The following is a 27,348-nucleotide window of genomic DNA, read 5'->3' as shown; positions in this document are numbered from 1 at the left end:
TTGCTTGCAGAGGTGTTAATGTGAACTCTCAGCTTCCTGCTCCAGTTTCAATGTCTGTTACCTGCTGCTATGCTTCCCCTCTGTGATGAACTTTTATCCTCTGGAACCACAAGCCCAAATAAACTCTTCTATAAGTTGCCCTGGTCATGGCATTTTATCGCAGCAACAGAAAAACAATTAACACACAGGGTATCACTCTGTATGTATTCCAGGCAGGTCTAGAACTCGCTATGTAGTCCAAGCTGACTTCAAACTTATGGCAACTCTTCCCTCAGCCTTCCAGCCCTGAAACTGCAGGAATGTGAGACTGTGTGTAATTCTGAGATCTATTTTAAGCTACTTATCAGATAATCTTTTGTCTGATCACTACTACATCTTACATTAAATAGAACTGCAAAGCGAAATACTTACGGCATTTTGTACACTGCTAACAAATCATATGTTAAGTTCTATATACTACCCTGTCAGTACTGAATAAATATTAATACTCTTAGTGCTTTTTAATTCAAGTACCTTTAGCAAATGGAGAAGGTACTATATATTTGTGATCTGTGATTTATTAGCAATGTAAAATAGTCTTATTAGTATTTTGCTTTTGAAAATTTAGTCAATATAAAGTGTAATGAAAAGGAAAATGTAATAATTTCAAGATGCTACATTTGAAGTTAATCTTTAATCCCCACAATATATAATGCTTATATGTATGTGTGTACACATACACACATACACATGTTGTCTTTTGATCCCCAAATTCATCTTTCTTCCTGCCCACTTGAATGGGTAGTTTTTACTTGGGATATAAAATGAATTTTGAAAAAAACATAAAATCTCAAATTTTAATCATTCCTTCAGTAGTAAATAGTCTTTTCTAAGTGATAGAAATTTGGTACATCAAAGACTTTGAGCTTCAAGGACTGCATGCTGAAGATAATGGTGGACTTTAAGGATGTTGCTTTCTTCTATTTGGTGGGAAATCATAGTGTTTTCATTGGGGACAATATTCTGTGATGAAAAATTGTGGCCAAAGCAACTTGAGAGGAAAGGGTTTTTATTCAGTGTATGCTTTCCCATCACTGTTCACCATCAGAGGGAGCTAGGACAGGAAATCACACAGGGCAGGGACCTGGAGGCAGTAGCTGATACAGAGGCTATGGAGGAATGCTGCTTACTGACTTGCTCTTCATGGCTTATTTAGCCTGTTTTCTTACAGTACCACCAGCCCAAAGGTGGTAGAACCTAAATGATCTGGAACCTCCCCTATCATCCACTAATTAAGAAAATGCCACACAGGCTTTCCTGCAGCCTGATCTTATGGAGGCATTTTCTCTACTGAGGCTCCCTCCTCTCTGATGACTCTAGCTTGTGTCACGTTGACACAAGATTAGCTAGTACACATAGTTACTAATTTGTATATGAAATGCTACAACGGAGAAGAAGGTCAGAAAAATCATTTTCAGAGATTTTGAACCCAGAATATGATCTATAATTTAAGCTCAAATTGCTGTTAGAGGACAAGAAATACTATGGGTACTATGAAAAATTCAGCTTGCTCTTCTGAAAATTCAAACAGAATGAGTTTGCACTGTATGTGGTGACTGAAACTTATGTGTTTTTCCTTCCCTTGAGTAAACGTGCGTTTTGCCCCCAGAACTGAGAAGTGAGACTTTTTACTCTGTAGAGTACATACTTGCTTCAGTTCATTCTTTGTGGGAAAGGCTGTCAGAAGATTCCTTTTTAGGTTGCCCAAGAAAACAGTTCAGAAATGTCTGACACTTGAGGAAAATAAAAAACAAAAATCAGAACACGGAGTCTAACTGTTCTTGACTGGAGGCATTTCCCTTCCCAACTTCTGATGGAACATACAGTTGAAGATATACACAGCCCCATATGGCTCATCTCCTTGGTCGGGACAGTTTTCCTAATACCAAGATGAGGTAAACAAGGTCACCAACACAGGCTGGTTTCTGCTCCAAAGAGATTTAACTAAGTCTGGAAAGTCTCCATGTCGTTTGTTTTTGCCTCTAAGAAAGCCTGTACTCATTCTGTTTGGCCATCCTGCCCCAAGAGGAATGTGATTTAACTTCCAGTCTTCATGCAGTAAAATGCAACACTGTGAGACCTGTCGGGAAGGTGCTGGCAGTCTGGGAGGAATTTGGATAAGTGTTTTTTCACTCCAGTGTTTTCATATGACCTCTTGTTCTCAATTTAGATCCTTCTTGACCTGGAAAAGGTGGTTGTGACTTCCACTCTACATTTGACTCATCCTGCTTTAGGGTGTGTATGCTCCTCCTTTCCCTTGTCCCGCCCTGTGGAACCGCTTTCCATCTTCTTTGCAACCTGCCAACAGAGCCTTCTCCCGCAGTATAGAGACATATTGCACACATTGCTTTTGTGAGTGTGGACTCATTTCCAGAGGAAAAAATATATGTGAGTCCTTGAGTTAAATGCAAAGAAAGCTAATCACCCCAAAGGAGACCAGGAGCTCCTCACTCCTCTGGCCAGAAATTACTGAATCCCCATGTGTCTGATAACCTCTTTAAAGTCTGTCATATAGACAACACAGCAGTGGAGAAATCGACAGTTTCTGCATTTCTTTGGCTTCTCCTCCTCCTCTATCAAATGTCTAGTTTTTATACATTAGATATTAGACAAACCTTGGGTGACCTGCTTTTTTTTCTTTTCTTCTTCTTCGTCTTCTTCTTTTTTTTTTTTTTGAATTTGCTTCCCTCCCCCATTTTTATTTCCCTTGCGGTAAAATAGTGCCGAAGAAAGAGGGCACTAGTGTACAGCCCAGATCACATCCTTGCACCGTCTGGATTAGAGCTGAGGTGTCTGCGAACCGAGGGCGGCTGCAGTCCTCTGACCTGGGGACCAATAGCTCTGTCTACCCGGACTCAGGTAGGTCTTGAGTACACACCCCAAACTGGCTCAGGTGAGCGGATATCTTCCTGCGGTGAAGCCCACCCCAGAGGAAGGTACTGTTCTATCTATCGGATTTTTTCTGGATCCAGGAGGATCTTCGTTTATTTATCTCTTTCAGTCGTGCTTGTCTGAGAAGCGGTGGGGAGCGGTGGGAGTCTGGCTGGATTCCTCCCTCTTTTGTGCCTTGCCTCCGGTCCTTTCATTCCCAGGCTACTCCCGCAGCCCCCTTTTCATCTTGACTCTCACCTTGAGAAAGGGGAGGGACGAGAGAGGGAGCCAACTTCAGCCCCGCAGGTGCCTCTACCGTACCCAAAGCAGTTGGATTGAAGTCCTGCAGAACAGGCAGGCTCAGAGAATGAGGGTGGAGAGATACTAGGGAGGTGTGTGTGTGTGTGTGTGTGTGTGTGTGTGTGTGTGTATGAAGAAGGCGATGGAAGAGCGAAGGGAGGTCAAGGATTTTCAGTGCGCCGGTCATCATAGCATCTTTGCAGGCAGGGAAAGGTGTTTTCGGCTAGCTCCGAGCGCTGTCCACGGTTCTGACCGCGTTGTGGCTCAGGGTGCTGTGCCAAAGGCGACCCCCTCATGCCCAGCTCTTTCTTCCTTTTCTTACAGCGATGCAAAGCCCCGAAAGCTCCCGTACATAGGCGGATGCAAGATACCCACCTCCTTTCCAAACCTATCTCAAAAAACAAGTTATCTCTTGCGCTCCTTCTACCGTAAGCCTCATGTCTTAGGGGGTGCAACATAACAAACCCCAAGACAGGGAGACTACCAGGCGTTGCCTTAGTAACTAATATGGCTTTTTCACAAGCTGTCGCATTTACATTTACAACTAAAATTGTATGTCAGGGTCTCTTCAACCCTTAAGTGTTAAAGTAAAAGGAGCTTCCATTGTTTGCGTTTTTTCTTTTTTAAACAGCGCTTCTACCTTGCAAAGAGTTCCCAAATTTTCTTCTGGGAAAAAGTTGATCTTTTCAAATCCGGGAAAGTTCTTAGGTTGAAGGATTTAGCTCCTCCCTCTTCCCCCTCTCCCTCCCCTTGCCGCCCCCCTTCACCTGAGAAAGCTCGGTCGGTTAGGAGGAACAGTGAAGGGACCTGAGGCGAGAGGAGGGGGCGGGTCAGCAGGGCTCTGCAGCTCTCAGGACCCCGGTTGCGAGCGAGCAGGGCACAGCACTTCCATCACTGACCAGAGCTGCCTCCCTAGCTATTTCTGAAGGATGTGTTGGGGTGAAGTGGACGGGACAATAGTTAGCATCACAGACCCCAGAGTTTAAACACAATTCCTCCGATGACCTGGCATTGCCTCTCTTCTTTCAGTGATCAGAGACCAGCTTACGGTCACTAACACGCCGCGCATTGCACACCTGATCTACACACCTTCGGGCACCAGTGAAAAACCTCAACTTGATTTCTTCTAAGCACGCCCCCAGGGTGTGGGAGCGGTCGCGGAGGACCAGCAGGAGGAAGCGGAGGGGAGAGAGGCGGTGGTGGAGGCTGAGAAAGCGTTGAAACAGCTGTGTTGGCCAAAGGCACGAAGCTTACAAAGGCAGCGGCGGACGTCTGGGTGGTTCGCGCTGGGAACCTGCGTGGGAACTCGGCTGGCCCACGGTGTACCGCGTCTTCGCCACAATGGTCCGGCTCCTCTTGGTTTTCTTCCCAATGATCTATTTGGAGATGTCCATTTTGCCCAGAATTCCCGACAGAAAAGTATTGCTGGTGAGTGCCTCGTCTCAGCGCTCCGTGGCCAGGATGGACGGAGATGTCATCATTGGAGCCCTCTTCTCGGTCCATCACCAACCTCCAGCAGAGAAGGTACCCGAAAGGAAGTGTGGGGAGATTAGAGAACAGTATGGTATCCAGAGGGTGGAGGCCATGTTCCACACGTTGGATAAGATCAATGCGGACCCGGTGCTCCTGCCCAACATCACCCTGGGCAGTGAGATCCGTGACTCCTGCTGGCACTCTTCCGTGGCCCTGGAACAGAGCATCGAGTTCATCAGAGACTCTCTGATTTCCATCCGAGATGAGAAGGATGGGTTGAACCGTTGCCTGCCAGATGGCCAGACCCTCCCCGCAGGCAGGACTAAGAAACCTATTGCGGGAGTGATCGGCCCTGGCTCCAGCTCTGTGGCCATTCAAGTCCAGAATCTTCTCCAGCTCTTCGACATCCCACAGATCGCCTATTCTGCCACAAGCATAGACCTGAGCGACAAAACTTTGTACAAATACTTCCTAAGGGTGGTCCCTTCTGACACTTTGCAGGCAAGGGCGATGCTTGACATAGTCAAGCGTTACAATTGGACCTATGTCTCCGCAGTCCACACGGAAGGTAGGCACTATATTTGGGAAAGAAAACTACCAAGATAGTCAAGGAATTATATGGTTCTTGCCCAGAAACGTAGTGTACGTGATCTCTGTTTATTTCTAGCTCAGCGGGAAGCTGACTTTACCCTTCTCAGTGCACGCCCACCTAGGCATTGCCTTTTTATCTTCCTTTCTTGGTAATTACAGTGCATTAAAACGGTATTCGAGGGTGTTTTGGGGAGTAGAAAAGATATGAAAACAGCAAGCAAAGGTGTCCAGCTATAGATTTGACTTACAGATCGTAAGGTGGCTTACCCTCAGAGTTTGTGTTTGCATTTGGTAGGCTTACTGGTCCAAGGTAAAGGTAATGGATTTCCTATCAATGAGTGGTCCATGGTTTCCCAAGCTAACCAACGTGAATAATTCACACCTATGCACACCCCACTCCCTGTCGTCTCCTGTGGATTTGAAACGTGAGCTTGTGAGTTTTCTCTTGTCTTAAACATCTGAAGGTATGCTCCATTGTCCTTTGGTGGGATGCCTACTCTCACACACAAAACTTCCCTGGGAGTGGAGTATTCATTCATCTTCCTCAGCCTATCAGAAAGACACACTTGAAATTCTGGAATACCTTACATGCAAAAGTAAATATTTTAAGTATTTGTTTATTTTATCTTATTTCTTGTGCCAAAATCATGCACCCTTCCACTAAAAAATTACTTTGTTTTTATGAGAAATGGTGCTGATCATAACTTGGAGTTGAGTTTGGCTTTATAGTCTTCAATATCATGACCTTGCTCTTCGGAATTTAAAGAGAGAACAGTGATAAATCACCAACGAAAGGACAGCAGATATCAGATTTAAAATGGCTTTTGAAAAATGAAGTAGTCTGACCTGAGGTTAAAGTTTTGGGTTTTTTTTTTCAGAATATTATAAATGTGAATTCTTGGAGACTTCTTACATAAAAGATCTTGCTTACTACAGTCACTGAAGCTTAGATGAAGTTTCAGCTAAAATGAGAATTTTTAAGATCATTGATTCTAACTTCCCCTAGAGGGCTTATAAGGAAACAGAGCACCTGGCTATAAATTAACTTCTAAGACAACAATTCACAAGTATTTATCTGAAATGTACAAATGACTGAAAAGCATTGAAGTCATATTTTAAAGTCAAAATTTTCTTTCACTGAAAGAAAAGATATAGACTTGGTTTCATCTGAAAATGCTCAATATTCAGTCACCTTAGTGGTTGCTGGCTTTAGCTGATGTGAACAGATGTATCAATAAAGGAAGCAGAGTTTCCGAAACATACCAAAGTAGTGTAGATTTAAACAGAATTCCAGACTTGACTGGTGGAAAAAAGAAACAGAAACTTTCCTGTTTCCTGACTCTTGCTCCCAAACCTTGGCTTTCAATGATGTCTTTTCACCTCTTCTGAACCCAGACTCATTGTTCTTTAAACTACAGTTTTAAATTTGAAAGTTAATTCTTTACATTTTAAGGTTTAAATGCTAATTTACTGCATTCTACTATGACAGATTCTTCTAGTGCCTAGGTACTCCTTTCTGAAAGCACAAGTTAAAACGTGTGGACTATCAGACCTGGAGAGATAATCAACAAGGAATTGCAAAACCCAGATTGAATGTGATTTATTTGAATATCTATCATTTTTCCTCTGCTGACCTTAGTAATTGGTCACCATTATCAGAAGTATGATTTCTTTTTTTCAGGAGCGAGAGATAATTCGTCATTTTAATGGTAGCTTTATTTCCCATATTTTATTATGTTTCATTTGGAGGAGGAAGACAATAGGAGACCCTTCTCTTTTAAATATGGTTTTCAAAAGCATTATGTCACTAAAATAACTGCTAATCATGTTTTTTTTTTTTTCCCCGACAAGACAAAAAAAATCATGCTTTGAAAATGTATTGGTTTGCTAGTTTTTTTAGGAGATGCCTACCTTGATTTTACCCGTATATTAGCTTGGGTTGTTTTGTTTCTTTTCTGTCTTTTGATTACTTTTGTATGGCAAGGATGGTGACTCCACACTGGAATTAATTCCAGGCTACATCATGCTCACAGAGCATCCTCACTTAGATACACTATCTTTCTTCTTTTTAATGGGAATTGGTTTCTCCTTTTATAACACGTTTTACCTGTGAAAATCAAATTGCTTTTATATTCTTCAAACTCCAAAAAAAAAATGTTGTATGAGCTCCTTTGAGTCAGAATCAACTGTAAATTTATTTTTTCCTGAGGCTCTGCCCTCTGTTTCTCAGGGACTGTGGTGTACTTCCTTGGCTCACATAGCAAGTTTACTTCCTTCAGACTGACAGGGTCACTTACTGGTGACAGCTTCCTGTGAAGAAGCTGTGAAGACCACATACCAGGGCTGTCTCTGCCATCTGGGCACTATTCAGCAAGAGAGACTGCTGGTCTCAATATGTGAATTGGGAACTTAGAAATTCTGTGACCTCTAGTGACTTTTATTTTACCCCACCTTTTCAAACCAGCTACTCTGTGGTCAATTTACCCTTTTTATTTGTTTATTTATTTATTTAAATCAGGAGCAGGTCTGGTACAGTTCACATCACAAGTGGCTACACTAGTTAGTGTACCTTAGTTTCTGTAACCATTTTGATGACTTTAAAAAATTATAGGACAGGATGTCTGTTCATTGTCCATATTGTTTTATATTGTTATTTCTTTATTTCACTTTGAAACAAGCTCTGAGACACTTTCTCTTTTGTTTTTTAAATTAGAATTTAGTAGTCACATTCTTTCACATGGTTTTCAAGCTTCCATTCTTTGTACTGAACTCTCCACAACTGTCAGTTTAGCAGACAAGAGAGAAAAGGTGCAGAAAATGTTCCTCCAGTAGAGACTCCAGAAACTGTTCTTAGACTGCTTCCCCAACACCGTGAGACTTAAGAGGAAGAAGAATATTGAAGCAATAGACCCCTACTTATGTACCAATGAAATTCAAATTCACTCTGGATGCTCACTTGAAATGAATGTCTTTAAATATGCTAAGCACAGAGTACTAAAATAGCCACTTCTAAGAAGACTATCTCCGCCAAGGACATTTCATTCTATTCTTCCGATGAAACAGAGATTGCTGGGCAAAAGTCAAATCAATCATTCCAAAAGGTTCTGCAAACCAACTTTTAAAAGTGACAATTTCAGGTGATTAAATTCAAAGCTTTGAGAAAGTTCGTTAATGTGGTTTTTGAGTTTGTAGCTTTAACAAGTTTTCTTTAAGGTTGGATTTATTTCTTTTCTTAAGACCTTTGTGTTTGTCCAGGTAGGCAGACAAGCAGTGGCTTTAACGATGATGTTTCCATTCTGCAAATATCCACCTTAAATTAAGGTGACTTCTTGAATAGTTAAATGTTATTTTGATGCCACATCTCTCTTAACATGTGCTTATATTTAATATGTAATTGACTCTTTTTTGCTTTTTTTTAATTTTTTTCTTTTTTAGAAACATTTTTCCATTTAACATAAAAACAATTTAAAATTTCATGGTGTCAGAGGAAAATCCTTTTAAGCCATAAGTACACAAGTTAAGCATTTCTTACAAAATTACATATACTAACTTCTACTTGAGGGTGCCTATGATTATAGTTCCTGTCCATTTTTGTTATCTTCCTTTTATTGTCTTGTTGCAATCTATTTCACAGGGAATTCTATTATGGATTCTTCTATTTTACCATATAGCAAGGAATAGTAGTGTCTTGAAAATTCTTTAGACCAACACATGAAAGATGCCAGTGCTAACACCACTCTTCCCTTATTCGAGCTCTAGACTGTTTAACTGTGGTAAGTATTCTAATGAGATGAATTAAGAGTTAATTTCAGAAGTAGAAGTGCACACAATTCAGTCTTTTTTCAAAACTCCTGCAACTGATGACCTGACGTTTCCAGCATTTCTCCCTTGCTGACTAAGAGTCATTTGATACTGTCAGGTCCTTCTTCTAGCTGACACTTGTCACCATGAATCCTCTCCCCACCAATTCATTTACTCACCTTTTGTTTTCCTCAAGCAGATCTGACACAAATTAATATCTCAAAAACCTCCTAAAATCCTGTATTATAGCCATATCCTGCTTCCTTATATCCTTGAGTATCTCAATTTTTGTTACTATTACTACTATTATATAGAAGAACAAAAATGTGATTTTTTTTTCTTTTTATGTACAAATTTATTTTTCTTAAATCTGTCTTGGTAACCTAGAAGTCCATGCTGGGACTTTAATTCACCTGGGCATCCCAGCTCTATGTGATCAGGTCATAATAATATGTACTAAAACCTGAATAAAATATCAGGTGTGAAGCCTTGTACCCCTTCATCACTGGACTAGTTCTTGGATTCTGTTGGCATTCACTTAATATAGTGTGAATTGTCCTAGAAGAACGTCCTTCCATTCCAAACCGTATCACCTGGTAGGTGCATAGATAGTAACTATGTGTAGTTTAAGTGAAGCGTCATTGCAACAAATATTGAATTACACATGAGCATTAGCTGCATACAATCTGTAAGATTTTTGAAGGAGGTTATCCGGTAGTTTATAGTCTAAAGTGGATAGAGTTGATCACATGTGATATAATCAACAGACAGACTAAAACACAAGGTTATAAATGTTTTGGAAACACTAGAAGAAAATACTTTTTGGTAAATTATTATCTGGAGACAAAAAAATTTTCATTGAGATTTTATTTGGGAATATAACATTTCTAAAAGGTAGGTACAGCGGATGTAATGACTTAGAATTGTGAGTCTGGGCCAGGAACTAAAACTAAGGACAGAAGTGGATTCTTCGTGAATCCCTTGAGTCTTTCTGAACACGAAGGACAAGTAATAGAAGGTCTTTCTGTCTGTTTAGGTTTAGGTTTTAGTTTAGGTTTCAAGAAAAGTACATCCAAGTCAAATTCAACCTGATTCAAAGACTTCTGACTTGAATCTGTCATTAGCAAGAGAAAGGTGGGAAAGAAAGACAGGAAGACACTTAATTTGTGACTTACTAAAAGTATTCGGATCAAAGTAGAACCTTGTTTTCATCTAATTCACTCACCTTTATATTTTATGCTTGTGTATTAGCTTCTTCAAACTCCAACCTCTGTGTTTAATGCATGCTATTTAATTTCCTAATTCCTATTAGAGAAAGTGAACTAGACATTTTTTTTGAATATACAAAGTAATCATAAATATGAGATGTTACTTTGTGTCTGGATATAGTTTATAAAAACATTTATTTTTAACACAAACCATCCTGGGCTGATACCTTTGAATGTGTGTCTTAATTTTCTTTTATATTGGCTATACTTCTCAAACCCATTCTCTAAGTGCTGACTTTAATTGTCAACTTGACACAGCCTAGAGTCCTTTGAGAGAAAAGCCTCCATTGAAGAATTGCCTAGGTTATACAGGTGTGTATTCATGCCTGAGGGAACTGTCTTGAGTATTAATGGATGTGGGAGAGGTCCTCACACAGAGTAATTTGATGACTATCTACAACCAAAGGGAGGGGAATAATTCTTAGTTCAAACTATTCTGAATTATACATTGGAAGCAATATCTCACCAAGGCGGTCAATTTTCATAGAGACCAAAATTGAAGTAACAGTCTGAAGGTAGGATATAAAGCCTTGTCAAAATGATCTCTGTTTCATCCATCTGAGAGTTATCATCAGACTTTGAATTTACATAGAGATATTTGCTTCTTTCATATATTCAACAATTTTATAAGTATCGACACTTTGAATTTTAACTTACAGGATTTTTTTTGTCATTTTTACTGGGATATTTGCTTTCTTAACCTGTAAGTACTATTATGCCAAATACAAATAGTAATGTTTTTATGAAAAGAATTTATTGATTCAAGAAGAAACTTGGTGCTGTGAAGAGCTCATGTTTTGATTTTAGGATTTCCTCTTTTTCCAAATTTGTGACCAATAGGTTACTGATTCAGGGCAACATGTGTAATTAGATACCAATTCCTTAAACAATTCAGGTAAAACCCTAGTTGGTTAGTGAAACAACCTCATTAAGGAGCATAAATTCTTCAGTTACTAAATAACCATTCTTTTTCTTTTACTTTTTTTTTTTTTGAGAGAGGGTTTCTCTGTGGTTTTGGAGCCTGTCCTGGAACTAGCTCTTGTAGACCAGGCTGGCCTCGAACTCACAGAGATCCGCCTGCCTCTGCCTCCTGAGTGCTGGGATTAAAGGCGTGCGCCACCACCGCCCGGCCTCCTTCTTTTTCTTTTAATGTCAGAGTCCCATAGTGTCCAGAATTCAGTGTAAGCCTCACTGACTTAAAACAATGCCCTGACTTCAACCTTCTAAGGGATAGGAGAATAGTCACCACATCTGGCTTATTTCCTTTCTAATGAAATTTGCTAATGAATACGTGAGCCAACTATAAAATCACATACTTTCCTCGGTTTAGGATCATAACAATACAAATAAGAACTGTTATTATTATTGCTACCATTATTGTCATCAAGAGTTTCAAACTCTTAGAAGAACTAGAAAGAAATAATTAGCTACAGGTCTTTGGATTTTTTAAAAGAACATTTGATTAATTTCTAAAACAGATTCTCAAAGGACTATGGAAAATACTATATGTATCCCAGTTTTCTTTGTAATCTAAGAACGATGCTTAGTGTTACATTACTGACTTTACAGCAGTATTCTGTAAAACAAAGAACTGCTATACATATCTACAATTTAGTTGCCTTTGCTAAACTTCTACCAGAGACATGAAATCTTCTCAGCTCACGCGTATTGAACAAGTACAAAAAATCAGTTAATAGTATCTTATTCTTGACCCCAAACCTGGAAACTGAAGATAAAATGAACTTCATGGTTAAAAGTACAGAATTTGGCATAGCTTTCAAAAAACTTTTTCATGTTTCAAATTAGTAAACTAGAGCCACACAGTAATATAAAATGGCACACGTAAGACCATGACATTCATTGTTAGCAAAGCCAGTTGTAATTAAGATTTCCATTAGACATTTTATTAAACCCATGGTTATTTGAAGCTTACATAACCCATCCTTGTAGACTGTCTATGTCTGATTTACTCCAGCTTCATTGTACCCAACTATGTGGTTGTAATCCAGCAGCTCCTGGGAGATGCCTCTCTGTCCTGCAGACTCTTGCTCACAGTTGAGTGTTATCCTGTCAATGCGAACTCTTGTTTTAGTTTTGGATGACTGTAACATACATTGGTACAACCCTTATCTTTGTTGTTAGTTGATATCAACTCCATGTCCTTTGCCTACATTCCATCCACCCTTTTACTCTGACCACATTCTGATGCTTCAGTATTATAAAGCATGTTCTGCTCTTGATCTTGAACTTGCCAATAACCGAAAATCTTGAACAACACAGTGCCCTTTCCAACTTCTTTTGTTCCCAAGCTTCTTTCTTTAACCTTCCACATGCTCAAGGATGGTCTGAATCACATCATTTTTTTTTTACTTGATCTGGCTTTGGTTTTCCATCTGAGCAACTCTACATGGTTTATGTGCTTGCTAACCGTTTTGTAGATGGGCCATCTTATGTCATTATCCCAGAGAAAGGAAATTTCAATTCTGAGTATTTGTTTCATATAACTATAAATTTTGAGGGAATTAGAGATCAATCACTACTTTTTCATTCATTAGGAATAAAAGGTACAAAAGAAAATTCCATAAGTTTATTGTGCTAATGAAAGGCAGTAGTGCTAATAGAATGTTACATGTTATTATTGCTATCAGGTTCCCTACTAAAATTAAGGGTGTCTTAGCATAGCTAAATCTGTGTGAAGGGATTATGGGGTATTTGGCAGTGTGGGGTGCCAAAATAAAGAAGAGTGAGGTATATCTTGATGATTTGCTAACATTGATTAGCACACCCCATGCCATCTTTTTATAATAATCATATCTACTGAGAGTCCTTATGTGTATGCCCTTAGTCAATGGGTTTCACAGCTCTTATCAAACCCCAGCCAGTTTTCCCTGTTTTTTGAGAAGTGTGGTCAGGCTGGCCAGGAATTCTTGAACTCAAGCAATCCTCTGATTACTATCTCTTAAAAAGCTTAGTGCCTGCCATATTTCATACCTTTTGTGTTTAAAGGGAAGGGAAAAAAAGCAGTAAGCAAATTGTCAATAGTATGTTCAGGAGGGAGTCTTTTTACAGTAAGTTTCCTAAGGCGATGTTAGGTATTGAAATGGTGAAGACAATTTACAATAGACAAAAGGAGTCCTCTGCTTCTGAGCAAATAAGCAGACCACTTGCTATTTTCACTTTTGTGTTAACAAATGTTGGTTTGTTGGTAAAGAAAAAGTCATGGCCAAATTTCTAAGTAAAATAAATGTTTAGCGGGCACTTTTTCTGTGCTAGAAGTGTGCCACAGTGTTTGAAGAACAGGGACTTAAGGAAGGCATTCAGTCCCTCTATGTCATTAATCGTGTGGTGATTGAATTCTACTTATATAATATGGCTAGGGGAACAGGTGGTGGTAGGGAGGTCACAGGGAGAAGAGTGACTAGAAAAAGAATGGAAAGAACATTCCCAGGGGCCTTGCAGTGGAGATGACATCTATGGTTGACTCCATCTAGAGAAGATGAGGAGTGGTAATGTGTAGAAACACTGATAAAGAATACAGGGAGACCCCAAAGAACTTAAAGAGTTGCTAATTATGGGGCATATGGACTTGAGAAGGGAAGAAAAGCCATGGTCATGATGACATACACTCACGAAGCCAAGGAATTCAGACTCAGACTCTATTTTGTACAAATGTTAAACCTATGAAACATTTCAGACAGAGAGAAACAATGAAGGCATTTTTGATTTAGAAAATGGTGCTTTGAAAGCTTTAGAGAGTACAGAGTATGAAAAGGACTCAAGGAAGCTATGAAACCAGACAAGAAGACATGTCTGGTTGGAGCATGTGGTATAGAAAAAAAATTTAGTTAATGTATCAATTTAGTTGTGAGGTATTGAGAGTTTCACTAAAAGAAGTGAACAAACTTGACAGACATAGATTAGGTACATTAGGACTTAGTGCCTGAGAGGTTCTGAGAGTCAAAGAGAAAGAAGTCTAGAATAAGTCCGAGCATGGCATTTTGTGCAACTGAGTATGAAATAAATGAAAAAACACAGTTTTAGACTGGTTAAGTCATATGTGTTTATGGGAAAGTGAAGTCAGTAGATTCTATATCCCTACTATCTGGAAAGGGAGGTGAATTGGAGTCTTGTTCAGCAGACACTAAGGATAAACCAACAACGTATGATTAGACTGCCAATAGACAAGTGAAAACAGAAGACAGTCAAGGGAAGTTCTTTGGGGAAAATAAAAATGAATAAGAGAATCTAGAAAAGTAGTAGGAGAAAAATCAAGAACCAGAAAATCTAGGCATTGTGGAAGCCAAAGAAAAAGAGAATTGGCTATAAATAGGGCCAACAAGAAAGGGGTGGTGAAAACAGTATCCGGTACTTGTATTATCTTAATTCTTGGATGCTACTAGAACAAAGTACCTGGTCATTTGTGAACATCATTAAGTAACTAACTACCTCATTTATTTATTTCTTTTTAGATAAGGACTCAGTATATAGCCCTTGATGGTCTAGAACTTACTACATAGACAAGGAAGACCGTGAACTCACAGAGATCCTCTTGCCTTTTTCCTTTAAAAGAATGTATCACAATGCCTGGGCTTAAACAAGATAAATTAATTCTCATAATTAAGGCTGGTTAGGAGGACAGAACCCTCATAACTTTTACACTTCCCCAAAGGCTCTACTTGAATGCTATCAGTTGGATGGTGGTGGTGGTGCACACTTTCAATCCCAGTATTCTGGAGGTAGAGGCAGGGAGATCTCTGTGAGTTCAAGGCCAGCCTGGTCTACAAGAGCTTGTTCCAAGACAGGTTCCAAAGCTACAGTGTAAACCCAGTCTTGAAAAACCAATAAATAAATAAATAAAAATAAAATTAAATTAGTGAGGGAAGTTCAGACCACAGTAAACAGCTCTCGCTTTTGCCTAACCTCAACCCTCCAGTAACCTGCGGACTTCTAAACCCACTGGCAGGGTTGAGGACAGGCTGATAAAATGCCATTTTGTTCCTAGAAAGGCGGAGAAGGGAAGGTGTAGAGCACAATGGCAGAGAGGTGCAAACTGGGACTGTAAAGAATCAGCAGTTTTAAAGGCTTCGGGAATAGAGTGACTGGGGACCAGGGGTGGGGGTGGGGGATCAGAAAATAACCCATGGAGTAAGGCTGCTGAGGAAGCAAAGAGAGATCTTGTGTGGCCATCGTCCATAGTCTTTCCTCTGAATGGTAGGGAAGCTAAGTTTGAGAAAGAGGAGGAAATAACTGAAGATGAAATGTGATGACCTGTGTTGACCTAATGGGAAAATAGATAGAAAAACAAAACAAAACAAAACAAACAACAACAAAACCAAAAATCAAAAACAAGCAGTTGAATGCAAGCAGGGATCATTTTACGAGGGCTCTTTTGAGACCACAGGGCACAATTTCAGGGGTACTGGTTCACACTGTTTTGTTATTTGCTCCATTGAGGTATAGTCTCAGATAAAAAAAAGGAGTCTCAGATTTCCTGGTACTTCATTTTCTTGACCACCTGCTGGCCCAATGTCCCAAACATCAAAATCTTACTTTGCCTATCAGAGATCATAGCCTAGAATTCTCCTCTATGCAGCCCTTGCCAGAAGACCAGATCTGTGAACTGATGATTTCCATGTCTTCATATTATTATTATCAGTCTCTCTTCATAAAATTAGGTTTCCAGAACATTATATACCTGACTTTGCTTAGTCTTCCTGAAGAATTGCCTTTTCTGAACTATTAATATTTTCCTTTTCTGTTTATTAAAGGTCAGGCTACAAATAACATTTTTTTTAATATTTTTTGAACATATATTACTTACTGTATTATTCAATGCCACTTGGATAAACTCCATTGCCAATAAACTTGTATACTTTAATTCCATGAAACCATATGTTTCTGCTGAAGAGGTAACACATCATATTTTGATTGGTCATGAGAGTATCATGTTTACTACTTTTCTTTTGTCTGTGAGGAAGCTCAAAATTAAATGTTATGCTTAATCATAGGAAATGTCCTAGATCACACAAGTAGATATTAGCTTCTTTCATCATACTTCAAAAACATTATTCCACAATCGATTTTATAATGTAAAATTCCTCAGTTTTATTTTGCAGGGAGGCAGAAGATTAATACGTGAGTAAAGATGACCACTGCGCAGGTTCAGCTGTGAATTGTGGCTTCTGTATGCAGTAGAGTGCCAGAGGCCATGCCACACTCAGTTTGAAAGGCTAAATTTAGACAAAACTGTTCCTTTTTTTTTCTGTCTTTTTTTTTTTTTTTTGGTTTTTCGAGAGAGGGTTTCTAAATTTCCCTTTTGATAACTCCATGCATGTAGACAATGCATTTTGATGACCCCCACCCCACCTCTCTTGTCTTTCTCCAAATCCTGTTAATTTCCATTTCTCCCAAGCCTCTCCCACCTTTCGTTTTACTTGTTTTGAGATCCAAGGCTTAGCCAGGGATTCTCTTTTCAGAGGCCTGTGTCCTGCTCTAGTCTTTAAGTAGGTCCTGGAGACTGAACTCTGGACTTCTTGTTTGGACAAGAGGCACTTTAATGACCGAACCACCTCACAGCACAAAACTTTTCTATGTAGAAAAGTAGTCCAGGAGAGTGCTTGAGTAGTGAGCCCATAACAAGGTAGAGCCGCCCTTTTGCGGATTCAGCAAACTGTCTTTCCCTGGCATGGGTTCTCTGAGCTTACATATTTCTTCTTCAGCACGTTCTGCCTTGTTCTTGTGCTTCATGGTTAGACCTGGGTAGGGAGCGTTCTCTTTTCCATGTGCAGCTCACTGTGGTCCTGGGGAATTTACAGAACTTCCTTTTCCTTTCTTTTCTTTTCTTTTCTTTTTTTTTTTTTTTTGATTTTTCGAGACAGGGTTTCTTCGTAGCTTTTTGGTTCTTGTCCTGGAACTAGCTCTTGTAGACCAGGCTGGCCTCGAACTCACAGAGATCTGCCTGCCTCTGCCTCCCGAGTGCTGGGATTAAAGGCGTGCGCCACCACCGCCCCAGAACTTCCTTTTCAAACCTTCTTCTCAACCTCAGGAGAGAACGGATTTGTAAAGTGCTGTTTCAGTGACTGACTCAGAGGGAAGATGCCTCTATCGACTTCCTAACTTTTTCCCTGTTTTACCTGGACTTCCTGGATGGTAACTCCTTATGGACTCCTGCCTTAGTCAGTGTTCTATTGCTGTGAAGAGACACCGTGACCATGGCAACTCTTTTAAAGGAAAGCAATTAACTGGGGCTTGCTTAAAGTTCCGAAGTGTAGTTCATTGTCATCATGGTGGCACATAGGCAGACATGATGCTAGAAAAGTAGCTGAGAGTTTCATATCCAGATCCATGAGAAGCAGGAAGAAAGAAGGTCACTGGGCTTGGCTTGAGCTTTTGAAACCTTAAAGCCCATATCCAGCCACACTTCCTCTAATAAGGCCTACCTCCCAAACCTTTTAAAAAGTGCCACTCCCTGGTAATCAAATACTGAAATATTTTAGACAATAGTGGCCATTCTTATTCAAACTTTTGTAAGTAGCGTCTGGCCTTACTGAATGTGTAGATAACTTGGGACCCACAATGCTATCATTTTCATCATCCTCACCTGAGCTGAGGGCAGCAGGACTTACTATTATATTATTATTTTGATGACACATCAAAAAGGATACTTACTAGCTCTTTATTCTGTCATAGATGGTCATTAAATTAAATCACAACAGGCAGAGGAAGAGTTTTTCATTAATGTATGCAAGAGCTGAATTACTCTTTAGGGCAGGGGGCTAGAGATGGCAAATGGGAAATTGTAAAAAGATAAGCTTTTTTTCTTCCTTCTATGTTGGTGCATGCTCAGGGCAAGTTCAGTGTGTGAGATCCTTGCTCTGTGACTCTAAAGTAAAATCTTACTTAAAAAGAAATTGCTTATTAAAAAGTGAAAAAACATCAAGGGAGTGATTAATTTTTGAAGTGCTTATATTCTCCCTTTCAGCAGGTTATTTTTAGACTCTCAAGGTGCAGAGCAAGGTACTAGCAGAATCCCCTTAAACTCTAGTGTGCTGATGGATTACCCGGAGCTCATTAAGCCCCAGATTTTGACTTGGTGGGTCTGTGGTGGACCTGAGAGTCTGTATTCGTTACAGGCAGCTCTCAGGTGCTGGTCCATGCAATAGCACACTGTGACACAGATCCTCTGGAAGCCCTTTGTGACCATGAGCTTTTTCATGATACCATGTATGTGCTATCTCACACATTTATGAATAATTTTCTTCATTGTCATCTATGTATCAAATGCCATAATATCTGATGACCTATGTCTCTAAAGAGAAAATGTCTTCAATAATGTACCTATTTCAAAAATTATATTAAAGCTCTTTATCTAACCCTTTTTACATTCAATATTTTTTAAAAATATGCATTAGCTAATGCAAATAACAACTGCATGTGACCTTGTGGCTATTCAAGTTTCTGGGTGTAAAAACATCTTCTCTGGGGGAGGATGTCATTCCTTAAGGTAGAATATCCTGGTCAGGTGTGAACTGCTGCAGGGCAAGGTGAGGCACCAGCTTGTCACTGGTGTATTCCTGACACTCAGAGCAGTGCCGTTCACCTTGCACACGCTTAGTAAGTGTTCATTAGGATTAGATCAGGAGAGTTTTGTTTCCAATGTACTTCCTACTTTAGTATAGGGTTTGATGACGTCAGAGCTTTCATGGTTTCACATTGGTTCTTCCTGCCTAACAGTGTAAATAAGAATCGAAAAAGATGCCACACTAACAAACCAGTTTTCAAAACCCAGAAACCTTGAAAGCATTTGAATTTTTACTGAATTCTATATAAGTTATTTTTCTTTTAATTTTTTTTCTTCATAAAAGTCTAATATAACAAAGAAAAAGTCCAATGAATTTCACATTTTATGGGTAGATTCTTCTTAATATAATATTCAGCTTTAACTTTTGCATAATTATGGAAAAGTTACAACATTTATTGTCAATGAAAACCCTTGGGAGTTTTATTTTTCCTTTTGTATGTGGGGGTACTCTGTATTCCCCTTAGACTTGGTACCAATGAGCTGTGAGGGATGTATGGTACACTGGGAGAACTGGCTTTCATATCACTTCCTCCAACAGATGTCTCCATAGCTAGACAAGCCAATGAGCTCCTTCCAGTCTTCCTTTTTACCTATAGAGAGTTGACCACACCCTTTTTGCATCTTTCCTATGAGGACTCAGATGCACCATGAAGCTGTAGCAAGCACAGTTTAGTTGCATCCTCTTCTAATATGGCTTAACTATATTTTTCTCATTTTCTTCAATAGTTGCTTTCTGACCTCAGCATTTTCCAGAATGTTATAAGCAACTGCCCCCGCTCAACAGTTTTTTTAAATGATGGATTTTTTATTGAAGGAGACACATTTCACAGTCTCTGGTTTGGAACCTTCTAGATTAGGTGACTTACAAGGGGTTGTGTATAGCTGTTATGTGAGGCGAGTGTTTTTTTGTAGACTGCTTTTGCTCTCTACACCCCATGGAGCCCCTCTGGATCATTTTGCCTTCATCTCTTCATATGTTCTGCCCACTCACTGATTTTCCTCCTAGCTTAGTCTCTGTGGGTTGACTTAAAGGGCAAGCCTCAGCTGCATGTCAATCAGCCGCCCAGTTCACCAGTTTATTCTATAAGCACACTTCCTACTGAACATCAGGAGGTGTGTTTGGCAACAGGTCTCGAAAATGAATCCAGCGGTGTAGCATTTGACAATAGGTAAATATCTGCAATAAGTTATGCATGCATTTTGTTTTAGTCCAATAATGCTATCTATGCTTCAGATTTAATGGGCACACCACCATTCTTGCTATTCTTTTAGTCCAGAAGGAGAAGGAAAGGTAAGAGAGAAGAGTGAGAGAGAGGAAGAGAAAAGCAATCTTACATGACCACATCTGTGACGAGGTGGAGAGGCCCAAGGAGAGGCAGGGTAGGAAGTCTCTTGGAATCAGTGGCATTATGACAGGGTCTTAGTTGAGAACTAATCTTGTGGACACAGAGATAAATGGAAATGAATTTCTCATGAGTAAAACCATGTGACCCCAAGCTTGGTAAAGTGCCAACAGGTGCACAGGAAATGATGTGCTCTTTTCTGGAGTTAAGAGGTACTAGAAGGGAGTCATGGGAGAACTGGTTAAAAAGTGGACCCAGATGTCAAAGTGCTCAGAGTCTCCATTCGGGTTGGCTTTCTATTTTCTATGTAGTCAATATTCTGCAAATTTCTGCCTAAAGCTGGTAAACAGAGACTAGCCCTTTCCTTCCCCGCTTGGGGTAGAAAATAACTCTTTCGCAAAGGAAGTGCCTTCTTTGCTTGCCTGGGAAACTGTTGTCAGCGATGCAGTCCACTTGCACTTCCAGTGTAGCATACATATTTGACCATGAAAAAGATCTAGGCCAGTGCATGGCAAGGTTTTGCAGCTTGAGCTGCAGTCGCTGTGGACATGTGGCTCGCCTCTCTGTGAAGCAAAAGGCATATCACAAGCTGCCTTCTCAGCTGTGAAATGCCACTACTTAGGTCACATGCCTCAGATTAAAAAGCTGCCAGGAGCAACGCCTTCTCCTTGGCGGAGAGGCGTGCCACCTGTCACCCAAAGCTGCCGTCCCCTCTGGCATCAGGCACAGATAGCTCTGCTTTACTCTGCATGTGGGGAGGCCTGTGTTCTCTGTCTCTTGCAGTGTATTTCTTCATGGCATTGGACGTGCGTAGAATTTAGTCTGATGTTAATGGAATAGCGGTTATTCTCCATGTTATCAGGACACAATGGATGTAAATTCATAGAAGGCACTTGGATGAAAACATTAATTTTACCCCGTGTGAAAGACAGCATATGACAGGCTTAATTTCACCCAACCCCTAAGTGTGATGCCACCCTTGGTGACATGGTAAAGTCACCCCTTATGCCACTCCTTTAATGGCACGTATCGTCTTAGTGCCACAGTCAGCACCAACCATTAGAGTCTTGACTTCATTCAATTTTATGGCACATAAACAAGAGCTGTAATTCTTATCTTCACGGGCAGACAAAACATTCTATGTAGTGCACCTTAGTTTAGATTGTCCCTAGATCTTTGCAAGGTCTGACATGGAAGGAAAACCCCAAAGTGCTTTTCTAATATTTGTTGGATGAATAACTAAAGGACGATTTGTGAAAATTAATCTAATTGGCATTTAGTCTTCCTGGGGCTTTGAAATCCTGTGGTTTACTATTTCTCTATGAAAGACCTACTGAGTATGCTTTATCTTTAAGCAAAGTATATGTTTTTCTTGCTGTAATAACACCATCCAGGCACATGTGTGGTGCTAAAGAGCAAAAAATCATTTCCTTTACATTTCTATGTGGTTCAGTGAAAAAATAAAACCTGCATTAGGATATACTCTCTCCTAAAGCACTCCAACTGTGCTTCCCATTTTTGCCATCTGTTCCTCTTATGTGCTAACTATGCTCCCCCATCCCCGATTGTGGCAGGAGGGAGAGAGCACTGGAGTTCTAATTCCTGTGCTTTGATTTAGGGTAAAAGGGCTTTTCCAAAATAATGACGTTGCTCAGGGCCATGAGGGGTGCACCCACATACTGAGACAATGGGGATGTTCTCTCGGGAACTCACCAAGGCCAGCTGGACTGGGTCTGAAAAAGCATGGGATAAAACCGGACTCGCTGAACATAGCGGACAATGAGGACTGCTGAGAAGTCAAGAACAATGGCACTGGGTTTTGATCCTACTGCACATACTGGCTTTGTGGGAGCCTAGGCTGTTTGGATGTTCACCTTAATAGACCTGGAAGGAGGTGGGAGGTCCTTGGACTCCCCACAGGGCAGGGAACCCTGACTTAGGGCTGATGAGAGAGGGGGAGTTGATTGGGGGACGGGGAGGGATATAGGAGGCGGTGGCGGGGAAGAGACAGAAATCTTTAATAAATAAATAAATTTTTAAAAAAACTAAATAAATAAATATCTTTCAAAATAAAAAAAAAATAATGACGTTGACACGAGGTTGTCATCATGGACTCTAATCCAATAAGCTAGATGTCCTTATTGACCTGGTGCACACAGAGTGAACACCCTGCAAAGAAGAAGGCATATTCATACAATGAAACTTCAGAAAAGGAAATGCCAAAATCACGAACACATGATGAGAGGAGAGGGCTGAAACAGGTCCTTGCTGCCCTGGGGAGGATCAGTTCTGTTGATGTCTTGATTTCAGACATTTGGCCTTTAGAATTGTGATATGGTATATTCCTTTACTGTATGCGTTTTGTTATAGTAACCCTAGGACACTAATGAAATTTTGAAGTTACTATAAAATAAAGCTACTCTTCAGTAATCTTTTGTAAGTAAAAAGAAAACCTCTAACCCCCCCCCCCCAAACACAGCTAGTGTTAGAGGTGCAATTGACACATCTACTTATGGACTATGATTCAGTTGCTTGTCCCCCTTTTCCACCAAAAGACCCTTCACTTCCTGCTCATGCAAGGTGCCTTCCCTTAGATACCTATTACTGATATGGTTAACTGTAGGTGTTCATTTTTTCTAGGAATTAAATAAAGCCCAGTTAGCTCAGAAGGTTTTGCTTCTAGGTCTGCTTATGAGGGTGCTTCCTAAAGAAACTAGAATTTGATCAGTGGGCCAAGTAAGAAAGATTCATGTTCACCCAAGGTGGGCAAGCTCTGTCCTAACTGTTGAAGGTCCCAACAGCACAGAAGAAAGATGAGTTTACTCTTGTTCTGCAGCAGGAGTGCCCTTCTCTTGCTCATCTCAAGACTTTGGGCTTGTACCCGCCCTTTAGCATCTCAGTCTCATGACTTTTGTCTTGGAGTGACAATTATATTAGCAGCCTACCCAGTTCTGAGGCCTTTGGATTGAACTGACATATTACCACTCCCCTGATTCTTCAGCTTGAGTTATATGAACCAGTTTCTCTAAGAAATTCCCTATCTATCTGTCTGTCTGTCTATTATCTATCTATCTATCTATCTATCTATCTATCTATCTATCTATCTATCTATTGACCTATCATTTTTTTGTCATCTATCTATTTATATCTCTATCATCCATTTATCTATCTTAGTTTTGGTTCTGTCTCTGCATAGAATCTGGACAAATTATAGTTACTAAAACACACTGGTTAAAGCATCAGTGATTTAGCATTTGCTAATCAAGCTCTGTGGGTTTCATGAACATTGCTTTATTAGAGGCTCTAAATAACCTTATGAAATAGATGCTAATTTTAATTGGAAAAAATGAAAGTGATTCCCTAAGTAAGTTGTATAACATAAAAGTAGCTCATGGAGAGTCCAAAATTCACCAATTTCACACCACAGCTGAGGTGACTAACTATTATGTGGTCCCCTATGAAGGCATTCAGCTACTTAGCAGGCAAAACTATTGTCAACAATTTGAATGAGTACTTAAATGAGTATAAAAATATAAACTAACACTACAAAGCCATACTACTGAAAGCCAAAAAATCAGGTCCTGGACCCACATTGCATCCAACAGACTTGTTCTTTGTGCCTAGAGGACCACACAACCCGCTCCATTATCATTTTAAGAAGGATAAACTGAAAGCACACCAGGTCTTCCTTTTTTTACCTCTGTTCATGTTCTTGAATGTGTATTTTCTAGAAAAGGCAGTTCCTATCTAGAGTTCATTCCAGATTGAACACTTACAGAGGTTTGCAAAGGTACTTCATTCTTTTGGGAAAAAAAAAACACCCTTAAATAAAGTAACTTGTGGCAAAGATGATTTAAAAGACGTCTTGTTTCAGTGTTCAGAAGAATCATATAATTTTAAGAAGGCAAATATATCTCTATGTCTAGATTAAGGGATATTTAGCAGTGAGGAGAGAGGAAAGATAGTTAATTCTCTCCCTGAAAATGTCTAGCACCTTAGTACTGGTAAGTTTGCAGTGTCTTTTAATTTCACAGTGCTCCTAACTGTCAGCTTCAGAATGTGCACAATGACAGCTGATTTTCCAGTGGACTGCTAGTTCATATGCAGACCGACTCTCTTCATTGCTCCTGTGTTCATGGAGGCATATGGCTGAGATCCCTGGCTGGTTGTAGGAGGAGCTGGGGTCTGGACTGATTTGATTGAACCCAATAATACCAAATATCTGGGAATCTATGATTCTGTTAGAGGAGAAACAGAATTATGGCTTCATAACAGAGCATCCTTGACTGTCCCTTCCTGGGAGGGATCTACCAATGACTTCAGTTTGTCAGCAGAGGCAGCAGCCTTTTAGTGCTCTTATATTTGTAGTTATAGTTCATGCAGACACACCACAAAGCACATCAGTGGGTATAGAGGAGAAGACTTAGTGGGTAGAGTGAGTTTTCTGGAGCCAACCAGACCTGTATTCTTATCCTATTCTGTCATCTTTGACTTTAGACAGATCATTCGGTGTTTCTTCACCAATTTCTTGGGTGTGTAAATTGAGAATTATAAAAGGACTTTTCTCTGGCTTGTTTTGAGACTGGGTCTCACATTGTGACCCAGGTTAGCCTGGAACTCACTATGCAGACCAAGCTGATCTTGCACTTATGACTATCCTTCTGCCTCAATTTCCTCAAATACTGGGATTATAAGAAAGAACCACCACATTGTATGGTTTTATGTTTCCAGTGTGATAAAAGAAGATGATGAGTGGTATGTATCAAATTGAGTACACATAAGGAGGTGGGTGCCCAGGTGTGATATATTTTGCATTGGTAACATTTCCTTTTATTCAGGTTCTCTAAAACGGACACAGAGGCTATTAGCAGGGGAAAAGAAATTGAACATGGAAAATAATCTCATGTGGAAGGTTTCTTATATAATATCCGAAGCATTTCTCTGCCTCTGTTCCAACAGTTGTTCATTGAGGAAACTTATGGGTATATTGTAAGTAACTGTCATCTAAGCCAAACAACTGTCATTTGGGGGTGTTCAACTGTGCCTGATTGCAAAAGATCATCTCATTTGGGTCTCTTGACTGTTTATACCCTCTCCTAGGATGCGGGAGGGCCACAAGACTCTCATCCGAGAATTCAGCCACTCCGTACCACCTGTGGTATGCAACTGCATCTTAATTGCCTATGACCTCAAGGAGAGGCTAGAGCATTCAGGCTGGGAAGAGGAAAGGAGGGGGCTACATCTATGTGATCATAAGAAAGCCTTTGTTCATGCGGAGTAAAGGCTTTTTGATGCAGCCTGTTAGAAGAGAAACACCCACACCCTTGCAAGTAACCCCTGATGTATGCTCTATAAAGAAGTTCGATAAGCTCGTTGGTTCCCCAGAGTCAATTTTGGTGTACTCTTGTCTAAATTTATCATTAGGACTATAGGAGAAGGGGTAGACATTGCTTGCAACTCCCTCTGGGGAGGAATTTTAGCAACAGGGTGTCAGACATGCTCCTGTTAAAAGGCGATTGAAATTTGCCCTTGGAAAATGAAGCTCTTAAGACCATAAACGGATGTGTCAGGATTACCTTTTAGGTGGCTCCTGAGGAGGAGAGCCAATACTACTGGTCAGAATAAGGACATCAAAGGTTTTTACTATCTCTTAATTTTCATTTGGTTTTAGCTATAAATTCATGTATAGCATTTCCTGAAGGTTCGTGACCACTGTCCGTCATCAGTATTTCCTAAACACGTTATGTAATCTTGGTTTCTTACAGCATTGACCTCTGCTCTGCATAAAATTGCCATCTGAAGTGTTTTAATGAAGCTGGGGTAGCTGTGAGAATTTCAGCAAGATCACCAGACAAACAGTAGACATTTGCAGTCCTAGTTATAACTTTCTTTGAGTATAGCATATGCCTTGCTTATCACATGGCTTTTAAAGCATCTATTACAATTCCAGACTTCAAATACAAACTACAAATGTTAATTGAAATTAACTGGAATAAAATAACATGGGAAGTGTTTCACAGATTCATAAGGCTGTGTGAGGAAGATACTGATGCTTTAAGAAAAAAATTAGATATTTGGGGATAATCTTTTGTACCTAAGCTTTCACCAATATATGTATTAGATTCTGCTTCCCAAGTCTCTCTGAGCCATAAATTCAGCTTCATGTTAGTTTATATTATAAGTTCTCATTTTTTGCTTAGGTTTGCTTTTGATTGTAGACTAGAATCTTCTTAGGGACTTAAAAAAATCTAAAAATGTTCAGCCCCAGTGACTGAGACTTTGATAGAACCTGGAAAACTAGCTCTGCTCAGTTGCTTACAAAGAGAGGATGTTCTAGATAGGCTCTGTTACTATGATAAACACCATGATCAAAAGCAATCCAGGGAGGAAAGGATTCATTTGACTTACAGGTTCCAGTCCATTATCTAGGGCAGACATGACAGGAACTCAAAGCAGGAACCTGGTGCAATCAGGAACTGAAGCAGGGACCATGGAGAAACACTAATTAGGGGCTTGCTCCCTATGCCTTGCGCAGGTTGTTGTGTTATACAACCCAGCACTACTTGCCTAGGTTAGCACCACCCATGGTGCACTAGGCCACTCTTCTCCAATCATTAATTTAAAAAAATCCCCTACAGACATGCCCACATGCCAGCCTGAAGGAAGGAAGCAGTTTCTCAGTTGATGTTCTCTGATCCCCATGACGTTAGTGACTCTAACGTATATAATTTTGACAAAACCTAAGCAGCACAGAAGTCCTGGGTAGGTGAGTAAGGGAAGAGACAGCTGGACCGGAGCTTCAGCTATAAAGAATATATTGTACTGACCTCACCTGATGCCAAACTTCATGAGGCCTTTGTTCTGACTGTTTACCTTAGCTGGTGTCTATTTCCATCTTGTCCTTTTGTGACAGGATGCTTCTTTTCATTCAGAATCTATGCCAGGTGCAGACATTTTCTTTTTAAAATTTTAAAAGCTACTCATGCATGTATTTAATATATTTGGATCCAATTTAGCCTTATTACCTCCCTTCTAGTTCTTCTACCCCCACTCTTCCCTCCTCCCAACTTCATTCTCTCAA

At 40.0% G+C, this 27,348-nt stretch overlaps 1 protein-coding gene across 3 annotated transcripts in view; it reads left to right on the top strand.

Annotated features, from left to right (window-relative positions):
• Positions 1–2,770: 2,770 nt before the first annotated feature.
• Grm1 (glutamate metabotropic receptor 1) overlaps positions 2,771–27,348 on the top strand; it is a 389,047-nt gene continuing 364,469 nt past the window's right edge. For 2 of the 3 annotated variants that reach the window (XM_057762223.1, XM_057762224.1), the window contains exon 1: positions 4,017–5,251. In XM_057762223.1, coding sequence (XP_057618206.1) covers positions 4,552–5,251 — 700 coding nt within the window. In that variant the 5' untranslated portion in view covers positions 4,017–4,551. Of the gene's footprint in view, positions 2,899–4,016; positions 5,252–27,348 lie in introns of those variants that run through there. The other variant, XM_057762221.1, reaches the window with a different exon arrangement.

This window comes from Chionomys nivalis, chromosome 2 (assembly GCF_950005125.1).
Source record: "Chionomys nivalis chromosome 2, mChiNiv1.1, whole genome shotgun sequence".
NCBI lineage: Eukaryota > Metazoa > Chordata > Mammalia > Rodentia > Cricetidae > Chionomys > Chionomys nivalis.
This window is presented reverse-complemented; position numbering and strand designations above follow the sequence as displayed.